Raw genomic sequence first — 16459 nt, 5'->3', positions numbered from 1 at the left:
TGTTTTGAATTCTTCTTTTTTTTTATGTTTTAAAATGGAATGTCAGAAGTGATTATGGCTCGTTAGGAGGTTAAACTTCTCATAATTAGACACTTTACTTAAATAAAAAAAGATTTGCACGATCGCATGCCACAGGTAGACAGTGTGTTAATAGGTTACAGTGCATTAGAATAAAAGGGATGTTGATACACTGTACAAAATACACTGATAAGACAGACCTTGAGTTTGGTTCATTTGTGAGGAAGTGATTAGAAATGCGTGATTTACAGTAAAGGACAAAGTGGTTAGGGGGTGGGGGGGTTTGCAAGGGAACTCAAAAGTTTCCTAGGGAGAAAAAAAGTTTTGCGTTGGAACTCAAAAGTTTCTCGGGAGAACACAAAATTTGTGCGAGGGAATGTAAAAGTTTCTTGGGAGAACACCACATTTTTACAAAGGAACGCATGCTTTTCTCGGGAGAAGACAAAAGTTTTGCGAGGGAACACAAAAGTTTCTCGGAAGAACACAGAAGTTTCTCGGGAGAACATAACAGTTTTGTGAGGGAACACAAAAGTTTCTTCGGAGAACACAAAAGTTTTGCGTGGAAAAGCAAACGTTTTAAGGTAACGTAAAACGTAAAAGCTTTTTGCAAAGGAACGCAAACGTTTCTCGGGAGAACACAAAAATGGAGCGGAGGGAGCAGTGACGTGGTTGGCGCGTGGAAAGGCATCGTAAAGAAAGAAAATATAATACAAAAAAGACACTTATTTTATACAAACAAAGGAAAACATGCACAGTAAGGCAGTGTCCAGGTAAGGAAGAGTGCAGGGAGCCGGGCTCATCTAACATCTCATCTAAGTGGCAGTGTTTGCAGGTGAGAAACAATCTCACAGCCGTCACCCCAATAACAATGATTCTAATCTCACTGACGAAGTAAAGGAAGAGGAAGTGTGTAAGGGAGCATGCATCATTTCTAACACGTTACTGGCAGCCAATAACTGAGCCCTGAGACAAAAATAGTAGCTATTCCTTCATACAAAAACAAAAACACCCATGAACTGATAAACCGGTAAACTTCTCACAGTTCAGGGGAAGCTGGTATTTCTGAATTGGGAGAATTTCTTTTAAATAATATAAATAATAAGCTCATGTGTTGTGTCAGGATAGTTTTTAACGGAGCCCCTAAAGGGGACATGGGGAAGAAAAAAATAAATACGATAGCGTTCTCCCAAGAAACCTTTGAGTTTGCAGCTACAGTAGCTTGGAAAATAGCGATATACGGTACTGAATTTGATGAATTTACTGTTTATCAGACCGCAATTGAGACAAGAATTAGCTGGATAGTGCACCCCGCGGTTCCTCCGCCTCATTCCCCGCCGCGAGGAGACAACTTTGCTGGGAGGAGAGCGGTCGGTAGCTCCGGAGACAGACCTTCAGTTAGCGGCTGTCAAGACCCAGCGCCAGGGGGGATGAACTCCCCGCCGGATCAGTAAACGTTCTGTTGTTGCCAAACGCATGCGTGGGAAGGCAAATGTTCCTTGGGAGAACAAAAGTTTGGCGAGGGAATGCAAAAGTTTCTTGGGAGAACAAAAGTTTTGCGAGGTAACGCAAAAGTTTGGCGAGGGAACACAAATGTTTCTTGGGAGAACACCAAATTTTTGCAAAGGAACGCATACGTTTCTTGAGAGACCACAACATTTTTGCGTGGTAATGCAGAAGTTTCTTGGGAGAACGCAAACATTTTGATCATTCTTTTCACCCCTCTGGTATTTTTCTCCCCCATGTCCCCATTTGGGGCTCTGTAACGTTTTAATACTTTATTTAAATACTTTTTTTTTTATAACTTCACAAACATCTCCAGGAGATCATTTCACATTGTCAAAAATGTATTTAGGAACGTTAATATATAAAATTAAGAATCTCTTTGTAAAGCCTCCTTCACATTGTAAACATCAGTATTTGTAGTAACTGGGCTGAAACATGCATGAAGCTGTGTGTGTGTGTGTGTGTGTGTGTGTGTGTCAGACAGCGCCGTGCAGGGGCGTTCCTGTGGTGTGTGAGGGGGAGTGTTCAGAGGAGGAGGACAGGGAGTTGGAGGTGGCGTCTCTCTGCAGCTCCTCCACCCTCCTCTGGAGCTCTGCTCTCAGGAACAGCAGCTCCTTCAGCGTCTGGTGAACCGGCACCTGAAACACACACAGCCACAGTCACAGTGTCAGATACTGAACATGAGGAACCGCTTGGAGGAGGGTTACAATAACAAACCAACACCCAGGGTTTAATTGGCCCCACATAACCAAGACTTTGTAGCGCAGGTTTGTAGTGTTATTTAACCTCCTTCCTGACAAGCTAGTATGACATGGTTGGTACCGGTGGATTCATCAGGTTTTATAGTTTACTATGATACCAGGGTCAGACTTTTCTTCTGACTTTCTTTTCGGACATTTTTCAGAATTTTTTTTTTTTACATTTTCCTAAAAAAAAAAATATTTATTTTTCTTTACATTTTTCTGACATTTTTTGGGAAATTTTTCAGACTTTTTTGGACAGTTTTCAGACTTTTTTTTTTCTTAAATTTTTCAGTCTTTTTTTTTTTTTTTTTTGAATTTTTCAGACTTTTTTGGACAGTTTTCAGACTTTTTTTTTTTTCTTAGATTTTTCAGTCTTCAGTTTTTTTTTTTTTTTTTTTACATTTTCCTGACATTTATTTTATCCATCTTTTTTTTTTCTTAAATTTTTCAGACTTTTTTTTTTTCATTTTTCTGATGTTTTGGGGGGTTTTTTTCGGACATTTTTTGGACAATTTTCAGACTTTTTTTCTTAAATTTTTCAGTCTTTTTTTTTTTTTTTTTTTTTACATGTTCCTGACATTTATTTTATCCATCTTTTTTTTTTTTTCTTAAATTTTTCAGACTTTTTTTTTTTTCTTAAATTTTTCTTTTTTTTTTATTTTACATTTTCCCGACATTTATTTTATCCATCTTTTTTTTTTTTCTTAAATTTTTCAGACTTTTTTTTTTCATTTTTCTGATGTTTGGGGGTTTTTTCGGACAATTTTCAGACTTTTTTTTTTCTTAAATTTTTTCTTTTTTTTTATTTTACATTTTCCCGACATTTTTTTTATCTTACTTTTTTTTTTTTTTTTACATTTTCCTGACTTTTTTTCTTAAATTTTTCACTTTTTTTTTTTTTTTTTACATTTTCCTGACATTTATTTTATCCATCTTTTTTTTTTTTCTTAAATTTTTCAGACTTTTTTTTTTTTCTTAAATTTTTCAGACTTTTTTTATTTTACATTTTCCCGACATTTATTTTATCCATCTTTTTTTTTTTTTCTTAAATTTTTCAGACTTTTTTTTTTCATTTTTCTGATGTTTGGGGGTTTTTTCGGACATTTTTTGGACAATTTTCAGACTTTTTTTTTTCTTAAATTTTTCTTTTTTTTTATTTTACATTTTCCCGACATTTATTTTATCTAACTTTTTTTTTTTTTTTTACATTTTCCTGACTTTTTTTCTTAAATTTTTCACTTTTTTTTTTTTTTTTTTACATTTTCCTGACATTTATTTTATCCATCTTTTTTTTTTTTCTTAAATTTTTCAGACTTTTTTTTTTCATTTTTCTGATGTTTTTGGGGACATTTTTCAGACTTTTTTTCAAAACGTTTTTTGGACAATTTTCAGACTTTTTTTACATTTTCCTGACATTTATTTTATGTTTTCTTAATATTTTTCTGACGTTTTTAATTTTATAACAAAAAGAGCATGGAATGAAAGTAAAATCATAATTCTATGAGTAAATGTGATAAGAAAGTCAGCATTTTATGATGAGGAAGCACGATACAATGACAGAAATGTTGTAGTATGATGTAAAATAAAAAGGCACGATAGAAGGGTAAAGTCACAAAGAAAAAGTCATAATCAGCAGAGGTGGTGTACCTGCGGTCTCATGCGTGGGTTCCAGCGGGCGTAGTAGGCGGTCCACAGCTCCAGATGTCTGGAGGAAACCAGCGGATACAGAACGTGGTGCTCGTAGTCCACATAGAAGGGGTTGGTGAAGTCCTCGGGCTGGCTGTTAATGTAGGACCACAGGGACACAGTCTGGGTCTGCACCTCCTACACAGGACAGAAGAATGTGACATCATTACAGACGCAATACCCCTGTTAATCTGAGACCCACAATAGAGACATTTTTGTCTTTTTTTTAGGGGGGTACAGGGGGTCTTTAGGGGGAGATAGCAGGTCAACAGTAGATGTCACATAGAAGTGGTGTACATCATCTGAAAGCTGAGAACCTGGAGATTAATGTGTGTTTTTTTAGTATGCAGTAGTGTTTTAAGTATAGAGCTGGTTGGTACCAATGGATTCATTAGGTTTTGTAGTTTCATATGATGATCTGTGTCTTCACTCTGAACCTACTAGAGCCTCTGAAAGACAGTAAAGTCAATCGGAAGTGGAGAAGAACGGCACGTACCTTGTCTGCCCTCTCCTGTTCACCGCTATAGAGGAAAGTACCGAACAGACAGCTGTAGAGGTGGTCCAGCACTGTGATCAGGAACAGCTCGTTGAACTCAAAGGCTGCTGGGAACTGCAGTCAGAGGAACGCAAGTGATGATGAGTAAAGAAATGAGTAATCACACATATACAGTACATACACACACACGTCTCTTAGGGTTAGTAGTAGTGGAGGTGTTTTGGAAGGACGGAGACTGACCTGTCGAGTCATCTGCCAAACGCAGTCAATGAACTGGACGAAGAGAGGCGAGCGCTCCGAGTTGGCGTGGTTCTCGTCGCCGTGACCCACGCGCTGCAACACAGACATGGAATCAGGTTTTATATATGTATAATCAATATTCATCATAAAGACAAGCTCATAAGAGTGTCTGTAATATGACGTACAATATGTAGTGTTCTGAGCGTTATAAATAAATACCATAAATGCCCCTTACAATGTTGTCTGTCTTGAGTGTTATTTAAAAAAAAATATGCGTCACAAATGGAGTTGGGTTTAGACATGTCGAGTCTGGCTGATGTAGAAGTAGTTAAAATAAATTAGTTTTAGTAGATTTAATAATGATAATCATCATAATAACGGATCCTTACAGCAGCAAACTTGTGTCCAAAGCTGATCCACTCCTTCTCCACCAGAACCTGCAAACACACACATACACATACACACACAGTATATTAATATGCAGCACAGATGAAGACTACAGTACATAGTTGGTACTGCGATGCAGTGTGTTTTTTCACCTGGAAGCCTCTGAGAGTGCGATAGTGGCTGTCCAGCATCAGCATGGCCAGAGAGGTGAGCTGAGCGGTCCGGTCCCAGCCGTCGCTGCAGTGAACAACCACCGACGTCTTCCCAGACTCCAGCTTATCGGCTATCTTTGCTGCTCCTGCTAGTAACAGCTGCACATACACAATGTAGTAATGAGATATCTGTAACTCAGTTCTTACTATCCTAAATAACAGTTACAGATATATCAAATGTCATTATGACTAGTCAGAGTTGCTGTGCGTGACGTTGCTCATCAAGGCTTCCCGTTGGATATCGGCCCAATGAAGCGCCTGAACAGTGAACTTCGGGAAAGTTGGAAAAGATATTCACAGATTCAGACTTCCCGGATCAATAACTCATTAGTTGTTAAAACAGAAAACGAGGGCTCTTTCTAACCGTAGCAAGGTAGACAACGACACACTTTATAAACACATACGGCTGCTGTGCAGCGCCGTAGCATGTTTGAATAGCTTCCGCCTCCTTCTGACGTAATTACAGATATCTACAAAGTCATTTCGCCGAGTCAAAACTCTGATTCTAGATATCTGTAATTACATTTTGACTATCCGTAACTCCAGTTTGAGATATCTACATCGTCATTCTGACTAGTCACAATTTGATTGTAGATATCTAAAAAGGACAATGTAGATATCTCCAATGAGCGGAATCAAAGATATCTTGAACTGGAATTCTGACTAGTCAGAATTAAATTGTAGATATCTGAAACTGAAATCACTACTAGTCATAATTCAGTTGCGGATATTCGCGATGTGAATGGCAAAAGTAGTTTGAATTGTACGAGTCAAAAAGTAATTACGGATCAAATTAGAGTCAAAATGACGTAGCAGATATCTCTGATGAATATCCTGTCTAGCTATTGAATGTTAAAACGGCTTTCCATACCCGGATGTACTCCAGCCAGTGTGTCTGGTCGATGGCGGAGTGCCAGTGGGCTTCGTCTATGGTGGGATAAACCACGTCCTTCATCTTCCTCAGAGACTCCCTCATCACGTGGATGTTGGGGATCTCCAGGAAGTTCAGCTCCACGTTTGGGTAGAAAGTCTCACTTTCAAAGCCTCCATCCTTCGCCTGGATGAGGAGAGAGAGAGCGGAGGAGAGAACAAAATGAGTCAACAGGAAGGTAGAGAGGGAGAGAAAACAAGGAGAAACAGATGTGTACCTTGTTGGTGATGGCTACGCTGCTCTGCCGGGCATCAAAGATGGTGAGCTTGTGGGACTGGGCGTTGGCGTCCATGATGATTTGGAGGAAGCGTTCGTCCTCTTTACAGCGACGGTCTGAGGGTCCGACTAACGGCTGGCTGCAGCGGATGATGGTGGCCTGAGACTCGGGGTGAATCCAGGACAGGACCTGCAGGAAGAGGAGCAGAGGAGAGCGGGGCCGGTTCAGTGACTGTCTCAGTATCAGACCCTCAGTGTGTCTCTCGTCAGTATGTGCTCCTCAGACGTACTGGTATGCGGTGCTTGGCTCTGAACACGGCCACTCGTTTGATGTCCTCCTCTGCGATGTTGGTGGGGATGACTAGGATGGAGGGATATGTGTCACACAGCTCGTAGCTGCTGTTCATCTTACTGATGGTCCAGCTCTCGTTAGGGAGGCCCTGACCCAAAACACATCCAAACACGATTACTATACAACGTTTCCTGTGGAACGGGAGGCTTGTTGTGGGATAATTATATTAATCTGTATTCCATATAGATCTACCTTCATCGCTACAACAACAACAAGTTTTTCATTCAGTGAGAGCAGCAAAGAGGTAACATGACTGTTGATTTACTGACGGAATTAATGAAGAATATATAAAAAGTTATACAGTAAAAAACTGTTTCTCTCATAAAAAAACATACATGGCTTTATCATTCTAGTACGAGGAGGGTTGTGAGAGATGGATGTTACCTGCCGTCTGTACTCTGCTGTCGGGTCGTACACCTTCCAGCCGTCCACAGGAAACTGCTCCTTGTACAGGAAAGCAAACAGCGGCTGCCAGAGAGCATCATGTTAGCATTCAGTCACTGTCACAATCTACAAGCAGGAGTTCACTTTATGGAAGTGAAAACAAGTGGAAGGAAGACTCCTCTAAATACATCGTATTTGCACTACTGATAGCATTTTAAGTAGGATTTCAAAAATTGGAAAACGTCCTGGAGACAGTGTACATAGCTTCTCCTTTTTATTATTATCAAGTCGTTTATTATTTATTTCAAATAACTGATCAATTGTTTACTATGTAGGAAACCAAACTGATACCTAAGTTTCTGAACAAAAGTTTACAGAGATTTTGCGAGAAGTTTTTGCCATATTTTCACAATTTGCAGCCTCTACCTTCTAGACACGAGCGTATGGAGGCCTTGAAGCGCAACGTTCAGCACACAAACACTTCATATTATCCAGCCAACATTAGTTAAACACACGTGAATGAGACTGACCAGGCTGTGGGAGAGGGGGAAGGCGTGTTTGGTCAGCAGCTCCACCACGTCCGGATGGTTTTCCTCCGCCTTATAGGCAAACCTGGGACTCCTCATGTCCTGATGCAGAGAGAACATCACAACATCACTGCAGACTCATCACAGTTATTATTGATGAAATGATTCAGTGGACTCTCTGGTACCTTGCAGACCAGCTCCAGTCCTTTGGTGTTCTCTCCCTGGTTGGGAACGCTGATGGTCTCCAGTCTGCTGATGACTCCCAGGTTCACATCGAGGACGAACGGAGACTCCTGGATGTTGCACAGAGACATATAGATATTATACAGTACTGCAGAGAAAACAACAGTCCCTGTGAATGTCAATTAAAGGTGTTAAATAATAAATGAGTCGTTAAGTACCCTTTCCAAACTGGTGTAGTAGAGCTTGTAGTCTGTGATGGTCAGGGTTCCATTAACCAGACCGCTGAACGGACAGATGTACATCACATCCTTGACTGCCGTCAGCAGAGAAACAAAAAGGTATTGATTCATGGGCAGGTAAGACATATGTACATTCTCCTCCTCTCAGGGCTTCAGTATCAGGTGAACTTACCTGTAGTCTGGACGGTCTCTCCCGGCAGCAGAGGAACCTGGTTCTGGTACATTGTGGCCTGCGCCCCGTATCGCAAAGCTGGAAGGTTCTGCAAAGAACACGGGTCAGTCAGCGGGACCAACAACAACAGCTAGACCTGCACCACCAACACCTAACAGGGTACTACTGAACGTGTTGCTGATGAGAAGTAGACAGCGATCAGTAAATGAGTGTCAAAACAGGCTTTTCCCCGAAGTGTCCGGTGGTTTTTCTTGAAGGTTTTCCCCTTCAGACAAACACTGTTAATGCTAGAGGGAAGCATGCACCAGTCAAAGACAAAGAGATGCCCTTTCAGGTCTGATGAGACAACAAATTGGACATTCACACTGGAGATGTAACAGGATGACATTCATTATTCATTATTTCACAACAATGACCCGCTAGCTGTACATTATCCCGCTTATAATACTACTACTTACTGAAGAAATCAATAATTTGACACAAAAACGGTCCGCCAGAGTCCGAGATCAGAACTGCGGCCATAGCAACGGTCTGCTATACGTAGCAACGGTCTGCTATACATAGCAACGGTCTGCTATAAAGACATAACAGACCGCAGAAGGCCATGATTGACCAATCAGAGTTGAGAATTCAACAAAGTGATTTAGTGTTTAACATCATGACGTTGAGGGACTTGTGAGAGAAACTCTGATATACTGACTTTTAGTCCCTAGTATGGGTCCAGCTTCAAAACACTGGATACTACATTTCCCACAATGCAAAGCAACAGCATCTTTCATTAGACCCTAATCATGTCTGGTTAACGCATGTCTTTCAAACTCCAAACTTGTAGTAATACTACACATGTTGTTATTCCTCAGCTGAGACAGACGGAGAGGAGCGGCTGGATGAGGCATGCAGACAAAGACAGAGTGAGGAGGAGGAGGTGAATTGGAGGAAGGACAGACAGGCAGACAGACAGAGAGAGAGACAGACAGACAGAGAGACAGACAGAGAGAGACTTGCCGAAGCATTGGAAGGATGCTCAGAATCACTTTCTCCATGGTAACAAAGCCCTTCATCTTGTGAATCTTGCTGCCGGGGAGAGCCAGCATGGAGAAAGTGAGAGACGGAGAAAAAGAGAGAGAGAGAGATAGAGAGAGAGAGAGAGAGAGAGAGAGAGAGAGAGAGAGATTATACAGTAAATCCACATTATTCTATAAGTAGAATAATACTGTTATTATTGTCACTCTCTGCTGGGCTGAGCTGGGTGTGTCCTTGTAGGGAGTGACGAGGTCGGAGCGAGCCTCCGGGAAGAGCGCCGGTCGTTGATGCCAATTTTCGTAGTGGCCAAACGGAGGTACTACAACATGTGATACATTGGGCCCAAAAAGACTTGTTTCCACATTGGGGAAGAGACGTCTGTATCTCAGAGGAATCAGAGTTATTTTCCTTTCTCCGCTTATGTGAATGAGAGGCGGATTTAGCAAGCCGTGACGACAGCGTGGCGGCTGTGACCCCGTGACCGAGCCATGTGACCGAGCGGACGCTACTGCGCCTGCTCCGTGGGATCCAATGGATGCAGAAAATCGCTGGATGATGGTACTTCTCCACTCGGAAGTTGAGTTCATGCGCCACTGAACAACTCTCATAGGAATGAACGGGGCGCCGTCTCCCACGCTATATCCAGTTCTCTTGATACATCCATGGGTCAGAGGAGCCTACACACCAAATGTTAACACTGTACATATTCTGCATTCACATAATCATGTATTCCACGTGATTCGGTTGGCTGAAGTCCAAGTAAGCATATTTGTCCACTTACATGTTGATAAGAATATTAAATACTTGACAAATCTCCCTTTAAGGGTCATTTTGAACGGATAAAAAATGTGTGATTAATATTTTAATCGATTGACGGCCCTAGCTGAGACATTTCAGTCTGACCAACACTGTCGTCTCATGAGCCACGACAGTGTGACGGTCAGCAGCGATCCACCCGCTGCAGAAAAAGTGGCACACAGATGAATGAACGCTTCTGAACTCATCCTCATATGGTCACGCTAATAAAGCCTGAATGAAAGAGGGACAGAGAGAGTGAAGAGGGAAGAAAAAGCATGAAGAGAAGAGGCAGCAGACTGAGCTGGAACTGAGAGTCTACAGTGGTCTGATGGAGGAAGTACTAGTGGTTTGTGCAGGAAGCACATCACTGACAACCCGTCTACAGTCATTTACATATACGTCTCAGCCACACAATCACATCCTGCTCACTTTACACCAAATCATCCGTCAAAGACACTGGTTCTCCTTGGCCCCAAAAAGTTTGAGCTGAGTAACACTTTGGCTAAAACTGAGCTCTGAGCACACAGACCTGCGTATAAATAGTATTCATGAGAAGACAAGCTGATAAGACTACAACTCTTACCCTGGGAGTCAGCCTCTTGGACACCTGGACACACACACATATTCACAAAACAAATGTAGTTCACATGAAATGGAAACGACTACATCCACTGTCTGATATCAAACTGAAGGTTACTTTTACTCTGTGAGGCATTACATCTATTTTATTCTTATTGTTGGCTAACTGATAATGTCAAACAGCACAATGTGACCATGACAGATGGGTGCAAAACACACAAGAGCCCAAAGCGAATGTTGATTCAAATATCCAAGCAAATACAACAACTGGAAGCTGCAAGAGGAGAGCTGAGCAAATATATCGATTTAAAACCAAGCGACGTCCAAGCGCTTTGTCAGTCCAAACCCCAAAGATATTCACTTTAAAGGGGACATATGAAAAAGTCACTTTTTCAGTGCTTGTGCTCACACATTTGGGTATCTGGAGTGTCTACAAACCCACAAACTGTGAAATAAGACAACCCAATAAGTTTTTTGCCTAAACCTAAAGAAGTTGTAGTTTTGTTGCCTAAACCTAAAGAAATTGCCGTTTTGTTGCCTAAACGTAAAGAAGTTGTAGTTTCGTTGCCTAAACCTAAAGAAGTTGTAGTTTCATGCCTAAACCTAAAGAAGTTGTAGTTTTGTTGTCTTTTATTGCCTAAACCTAAAGAAGTTGCATTTTTATTGCCTAAACCTAAGGAAGTCATATTTTTTTGCCTAAACCTAAGAAAGTTGTAATTTTATTGTTGCTTAAACCTAAAGAAGTTGTAGTTTTGAACAAGAACTACCTTTGCAAAGGTGCTCCATATTTTTCTCTCAAGTCAATCAGAGCAGACTGGGCTTTATCAGGAAGGGGTCTTTTAGAGACGGGCAATAAAAGAGTGAATACAGGTACTGTATATTCAGACAGGATGAGAAAAATAAATTACTTTTGAACTTTAAAGAATGTAAACATGTTCTAGTAGAAACCCAAAATACAACCTGGAAATGAGCATGATATGTCCCCTTTAATATGAAAGCGATAGGCAGGAAATCTCCTAATTAAAAAAGTTTTTTTGCCATTTTTGCATGAAAAATTACTTTAACAATTAATCGATTATCAAAATAGTTCAATAGATCGACTAATAGTTACAGTTATAATCCAAACCAGGAGAAATAAAACAAAACTACCTCAGTTAAGAGCTACCACTGAGTTAGAAAATGTGTTTTCTCGTGATTTGGGTGAACTGGCTCTTTAACCGTGACACAGGGGTACCAAAGCAAACAATGCTGCGTCTCTCAAACCCCAATCTACTGGTGGAAGTTGAAAACAATGACAGAAACGTGTAGTGAAAGTGGGCTGCTGACAAGCAGAAGCGGAAGACAAACTATACAGCAGCTCAACTTCAACTAAACAATGACAACAGCTGTGATACAGTTCATCCACACACACTGAGGTGCATACATACTACCATTTCTGCAGGCCTTACCAGGAAATCTGGTCGTCTCCTTGCCTATCAGTTACAAAACACAAACTGGTGAGAAATACTGTTAGCAGAGCGTGTGTGTGTGTGTGTGTGTGTGTGTGTGTGTGTGTGTTTGTGTGTGTGTGTGTGTGTGTTTGTGTGTGTTAGTTACCATGTTGTCCCTGTTGACGTCAGCTGGGACCGGTCCTGAGATCTGACTGGAGATGGTGGCTGCTATCAGCTGTTTACACCACTCGACATGAGAACCTGTTGGACTGCACAAAGAGATGAGAAAAACAGATGATATATATATATTCACTAAAACTATAACAACATTTTTTATTGATTGCTGTTAAGCTGCCATCAATGAATCACTTCCTGCACAGATGTTCCACATTAATATTGAATCCCTCCCTATTCTGGTATGCTTTTGTTGTGAAACATCTGCAGGAAGTGTTGAGTTTCATTGGCTGTGGCTTAGCTCTGATAATAATAAATATTACTATGGAATTTTTGCATTTTTATTATCTCGTCTTGAGGCCTTGTTTTGGACAGTAAATAATACAAATACAAGAATAGTGTAAATAAATAGAAGAAAAATATGAGTTTAAATGTACTGTATAAATAAAAACTAAATTATTGTACTGTTCAAGTCAGTATTGCACAGTTGAAGATATAATAGTAAGTAAGTTATAGCTGCTGATAGGGGTAAAAAATAAATATATGTTGTGTGTTTATTACTTTAATAATAAATAACATTTCTGTTAATTTTGAAGATTTTTTACCAAGATGCTGGTGTATGATTTATTATTTTAATAATAATAATAATAATAATAATAATAATAAATAAATAAATAAATACAAATTCTGTTTATTTTGAAGATTTTTTTTATCAAGTTAATTGTGTAAGATTTATTATTTTAATAATAATAAATACAAATTGTGTTCATTTTTAAGATTTTTTACCAAGTTAGTGGTGTACGATTTATTATTTTACCATTAAATAAAAAATAAATGTGTATAAATAAAATGAATCAAATGACTGCATCTGTAAACATTAGCTAGCTAGCTAGCTACTATACATTAGCTTGGCCCTTACCGGAAAAACTGTTTTATAAATTAAAATTGTGAAATGCTAGACATTAGATATACGCCGAATTAAAGTCAAGGTCCTCTTGATTCAGAATATATTATGTGTAATATTTTATGGGGGGTGAAAAATTGGAAAAAAGCAAGAAAACTGTAAATGTCTCCTCACGCTTGTTTAGCTCGTCCATCATAGCCGCTGTACTGTGGCGTCACACCAAACTCCAGGCAAAAATCTGCTAATTCTTTGTAGCCCTGTTTTATCGTTAAAACGGTTTTATTAGTTGAAATTGTTAAATGTTATACATTTAATCTAAGCCGAATTAAAGACAAGGTCCTCTTGATTCAGGATATGTGTTGTGTTATGTTTCATTGGGGATGAAATATTGGGAAAAAAACAAGAAAACTGTAAATGTCTCTGTTTTCTTATGGTAATTTGGTCTTAAGTAAGAAAGTAAGATCTTATGGTAAGAAGTTGAAACAGTGAAATGTTATGCATTTTATCTACGCCGAATTAAAGACAAGATCCTCTTGATTCAGAAAACATTTAATGTAATATTTCATGGGGGATGAAAAATTGTAGAAAAGTAAGAAATGTCTCCTTCTTGTCTACGCTTGTTTAGCTAGCTGCTGCACTGTGGCGTCACACCAAACTCCGGTCAAAAATCTGCTAATATTCTCAAGCCCTTATTTATCGTTAAAACTGTTTTAGTAGTTGAAACTGTGAAATATTATATATTAGATCTAAGCCGAATTAAAGATGTTTATCTCCTGATTCAGGATATATGTTGTGTAATGTTTCATGGGGGATGAAAAATTAAAAAAAAAGCAAAAATAAACTGTAAAAGCGAGCCTCCTCACCTCTCCAGGCTTTCGCCGGTGGCTGGTCCGCCGGTGGCCGAGCTCCAGAGCTTCCTGTTCGGCCCTGCTCCGTCCGCCGCCCCGGCCTGTTTATCCATCTGTTTCCTCTGATGAAGAGGATGCAGATGATATTAAACCCTGGTTTTATTATTAAACTCCAATGTCCAGGTTTGAGGCTCACTGTGGACTTATTTGTGAATGCTTCCTGTCATTTGGTTTATTTGTGTTTCCTCCTCACTAGCATCTCTTCCTCTCTGAAGCTCCGCCTGTTTACAACACAACAGAGAGATGGAGGAGGAGGAGGAGGCAACACTGTAGTGATGGGTGGAGGGATGGATGGATGGATACAGCACCATAAACATAACACTAGAGATAATATCTATAGTATACCCAATATATAAGAATATATTTGAATACACTATAAATATACCAGACTACAACAACTAGCTTAGAAAATATGAACATAGAATAACAATAACATACTAAATATAATATAATAATATATATAATCATAATATAATAATATATAATAATCATATATAATCATAATATATATATATATAAAATAATATATAATAATAATAATATATATATAATAATATATAATATAATAGCAAAGTGGGTAAGAAATAATAAATATATGTTGTGTGTTTATTTACTTTAATAATGAATAACATTTAATTTAGTTCATTTTGAAGATTTTTTACCAAGTAAATGTTTTATGATTTATTATTTTAATAATAAATGCAAATTCTGTTAATTTTATTATTTTAATAATAAACAAAAAAAATCTGTTAATTTTGAAGATTTTTTTATCAGGTTAGAGGTGTACAATTTATTATTTTAATAATAATAAATACAGATTCTGTGAATTTTGAATTAATGCACGAAATAATTGTACTGTTTAGTCAGTATTGCAGTTGAAGATATAATGAAATTATGGGCTTATAGCTGCTGATAAAAAATAATAAGTATATGGTTTATATATATATGTATAAATATATAACAAGTTACAATCTAATGAATATGTCTACTGTTTTCTAGACTAGATAAGGGTATGTTTGAATATTTGATCCTAAATACAATTTATTTACTTTATGTTGTTGACGTTTGTATGATAATAAAGTAGAATAAATTAAATGTATATCTCAGTTTGAGCTATTTACCAAAGAATTGTATATAAAGTCCCTACAAATAACAGGAAAACTCCTCTGATGCAATATTCACAGGAAATAATCTGCTCAAAATTCATCCAAATCGCTCATTTTACACAAATTTCCTGCAGTTATTGTGTTCACCATTTGAATTAATTGTACAGTTTATCAGTTGTTCTGTTCTGTTATTGTTATACATTGAATATAATACAAAAATATCACTTAGTCAGGAGTTTATTCAACGATAGAAAAGGTTGTGTTGGTGCAGCAAGCAAGGACCTCCTTGAAAAGACAAATTAAAATGAATAAACGACACATGCAAGGAGTCAGAGTCAGAAATCCTTAAATTAATTTAATCAGTAATATTTACATAACAGGACCCATCCAACAAACCGTGGAAAGGATATAACATGATTAAAAGAAACACATTTGAAATGTATTCTGATTTCTTCCCTTGTTGATGACAAAAAGATCCTGAAAACACATTTCATGTGTATTTATTAAAAAGCAGGCTATATTATGACACGAAACCCCTCAAACTACAACCCCTACGTTTAATGAAATAGAGTACATTTGAAATGAACGACGACTGACAGAGTGCTTCTCAAATTCAGAGCGAATCGAAAAAGCTAAAAGATCCACCAGAGAACTGAGAGGAAGATGTTTAAGGTTTGTGAACAAGTGAAACAGGAGCTTCTGTCTTTAATCATCCTGGGTTAGCGAGTCCAAACCAAAGAAATGCCCTCAAAAATAAAAAGATTTAACCAAATGGAGCAGAAATCCACAATTTATACCAACAATTTCTGAACCAACATTACTTTCCTTTTTTATAAAACTGTAAGATTTTACACTACATAAAATAATTGTATTTTTACAACAATAGAACTTTAGACAGTAAAATAGGTTTTGATTGAGGTAATTACAACATGGTTCTTGTACAAAGTAAAAAATAATAAAAATAGATTTTCATCTGTTTTTTTCCCTAAAAACACAACCAACGCACACCGTTTTATGTTGCTGTCACTTCTTTATCTGCTGCTGTTGTTTTACCTACAAATCCTCCTTTAATGAGATCAGACCTTTCATAGAGGACGTTAAACACTCGTCAATGTTTATTCACCTCTCGGTGAACATCGGATTCAGGTTGCACTCTCTCTCTTTGATCCAGACTTAGAAAAGAGTCATGTTTGAGATTTGACATACTTGCAGGGAGCCAAAGTCCTATTGCCTCTTGAAAACCCTCCG

General features: G+C 38.4%; 1 protein-coding gene across 5 annotated transcripts; it reads right to left on the bottom strand.

Moving 5' to 3' along the window:
* On the bottom strand, positions 1-14333 carry mtmr1a (myotubularin related protein 1a). Of its 5 annotated transcripts, XM_037758338.1 has the most exons (19): positions 14061-14333; positions 12286-12388; positions 12138-12161; positions 10694-10717; positions 9295-9363; positions 8290-8377; positions 8097-8191; positions 7881-7988; positions 7699-7797; positions 7169-7252; positions 6723-6872; positions 6434-6622; positions 6157-6342; positions 5226-5384; positions 5076-5123; positions 4687-4779; positions 4447-4560; positions 3912-4088; positions 1-2159 (listed from the first exon to the last, which is right to left on the bottom strand). In XM_037758338.1, exons 1-19 carry the CDS (start codon positions 14156-14158, stop codon positions 1998-2000), a joined length of 2070 nt encoding a protein of 689 aa, XP_037614266.1. In that variant the 5' UTR covers positions 14159-14333; the 3' UTR covers positions 1-1997. The 5 variants fall into 5 exon arrangements, 4 of the variants coding, with proteins under 4 accessions (XP_037614266.1, XP_037614264.1, XP_037614263.1 ...); XR_005205188.1 differs by lacking the exons at positions 10694-10717; positions 12138-12161 and having other exon boundaries at positions 1-443; positions 641-2159; XM_037758336.1 differs by lacking the exon at positions 9295-9363 and having other exon boundaries at positions 14061-14332.
* Between the last annotated feature and the right edge of the window lie 2126 nt (positions 14334-16459).

The sequence above is a fragment of the Sebastes umbrosus genome, chromosome 22 (assembly GCF_015220745.1).
Source record: "Sebastes umbrosus isolate fSebUmb1 chromosome 22, fSebUmb1.pri, whole genome shotgun sequence".
NCBI lineage: Eukaryota > Metazoa > Chordata > Actinopteri > Perciformes > Sebastidae > Sebastes > Sebastes umbrosus.
Note: the sequence above shows the minus strand (reverse complement) of the source record. Positions and strands in the feature narration are given on the sequence as shown.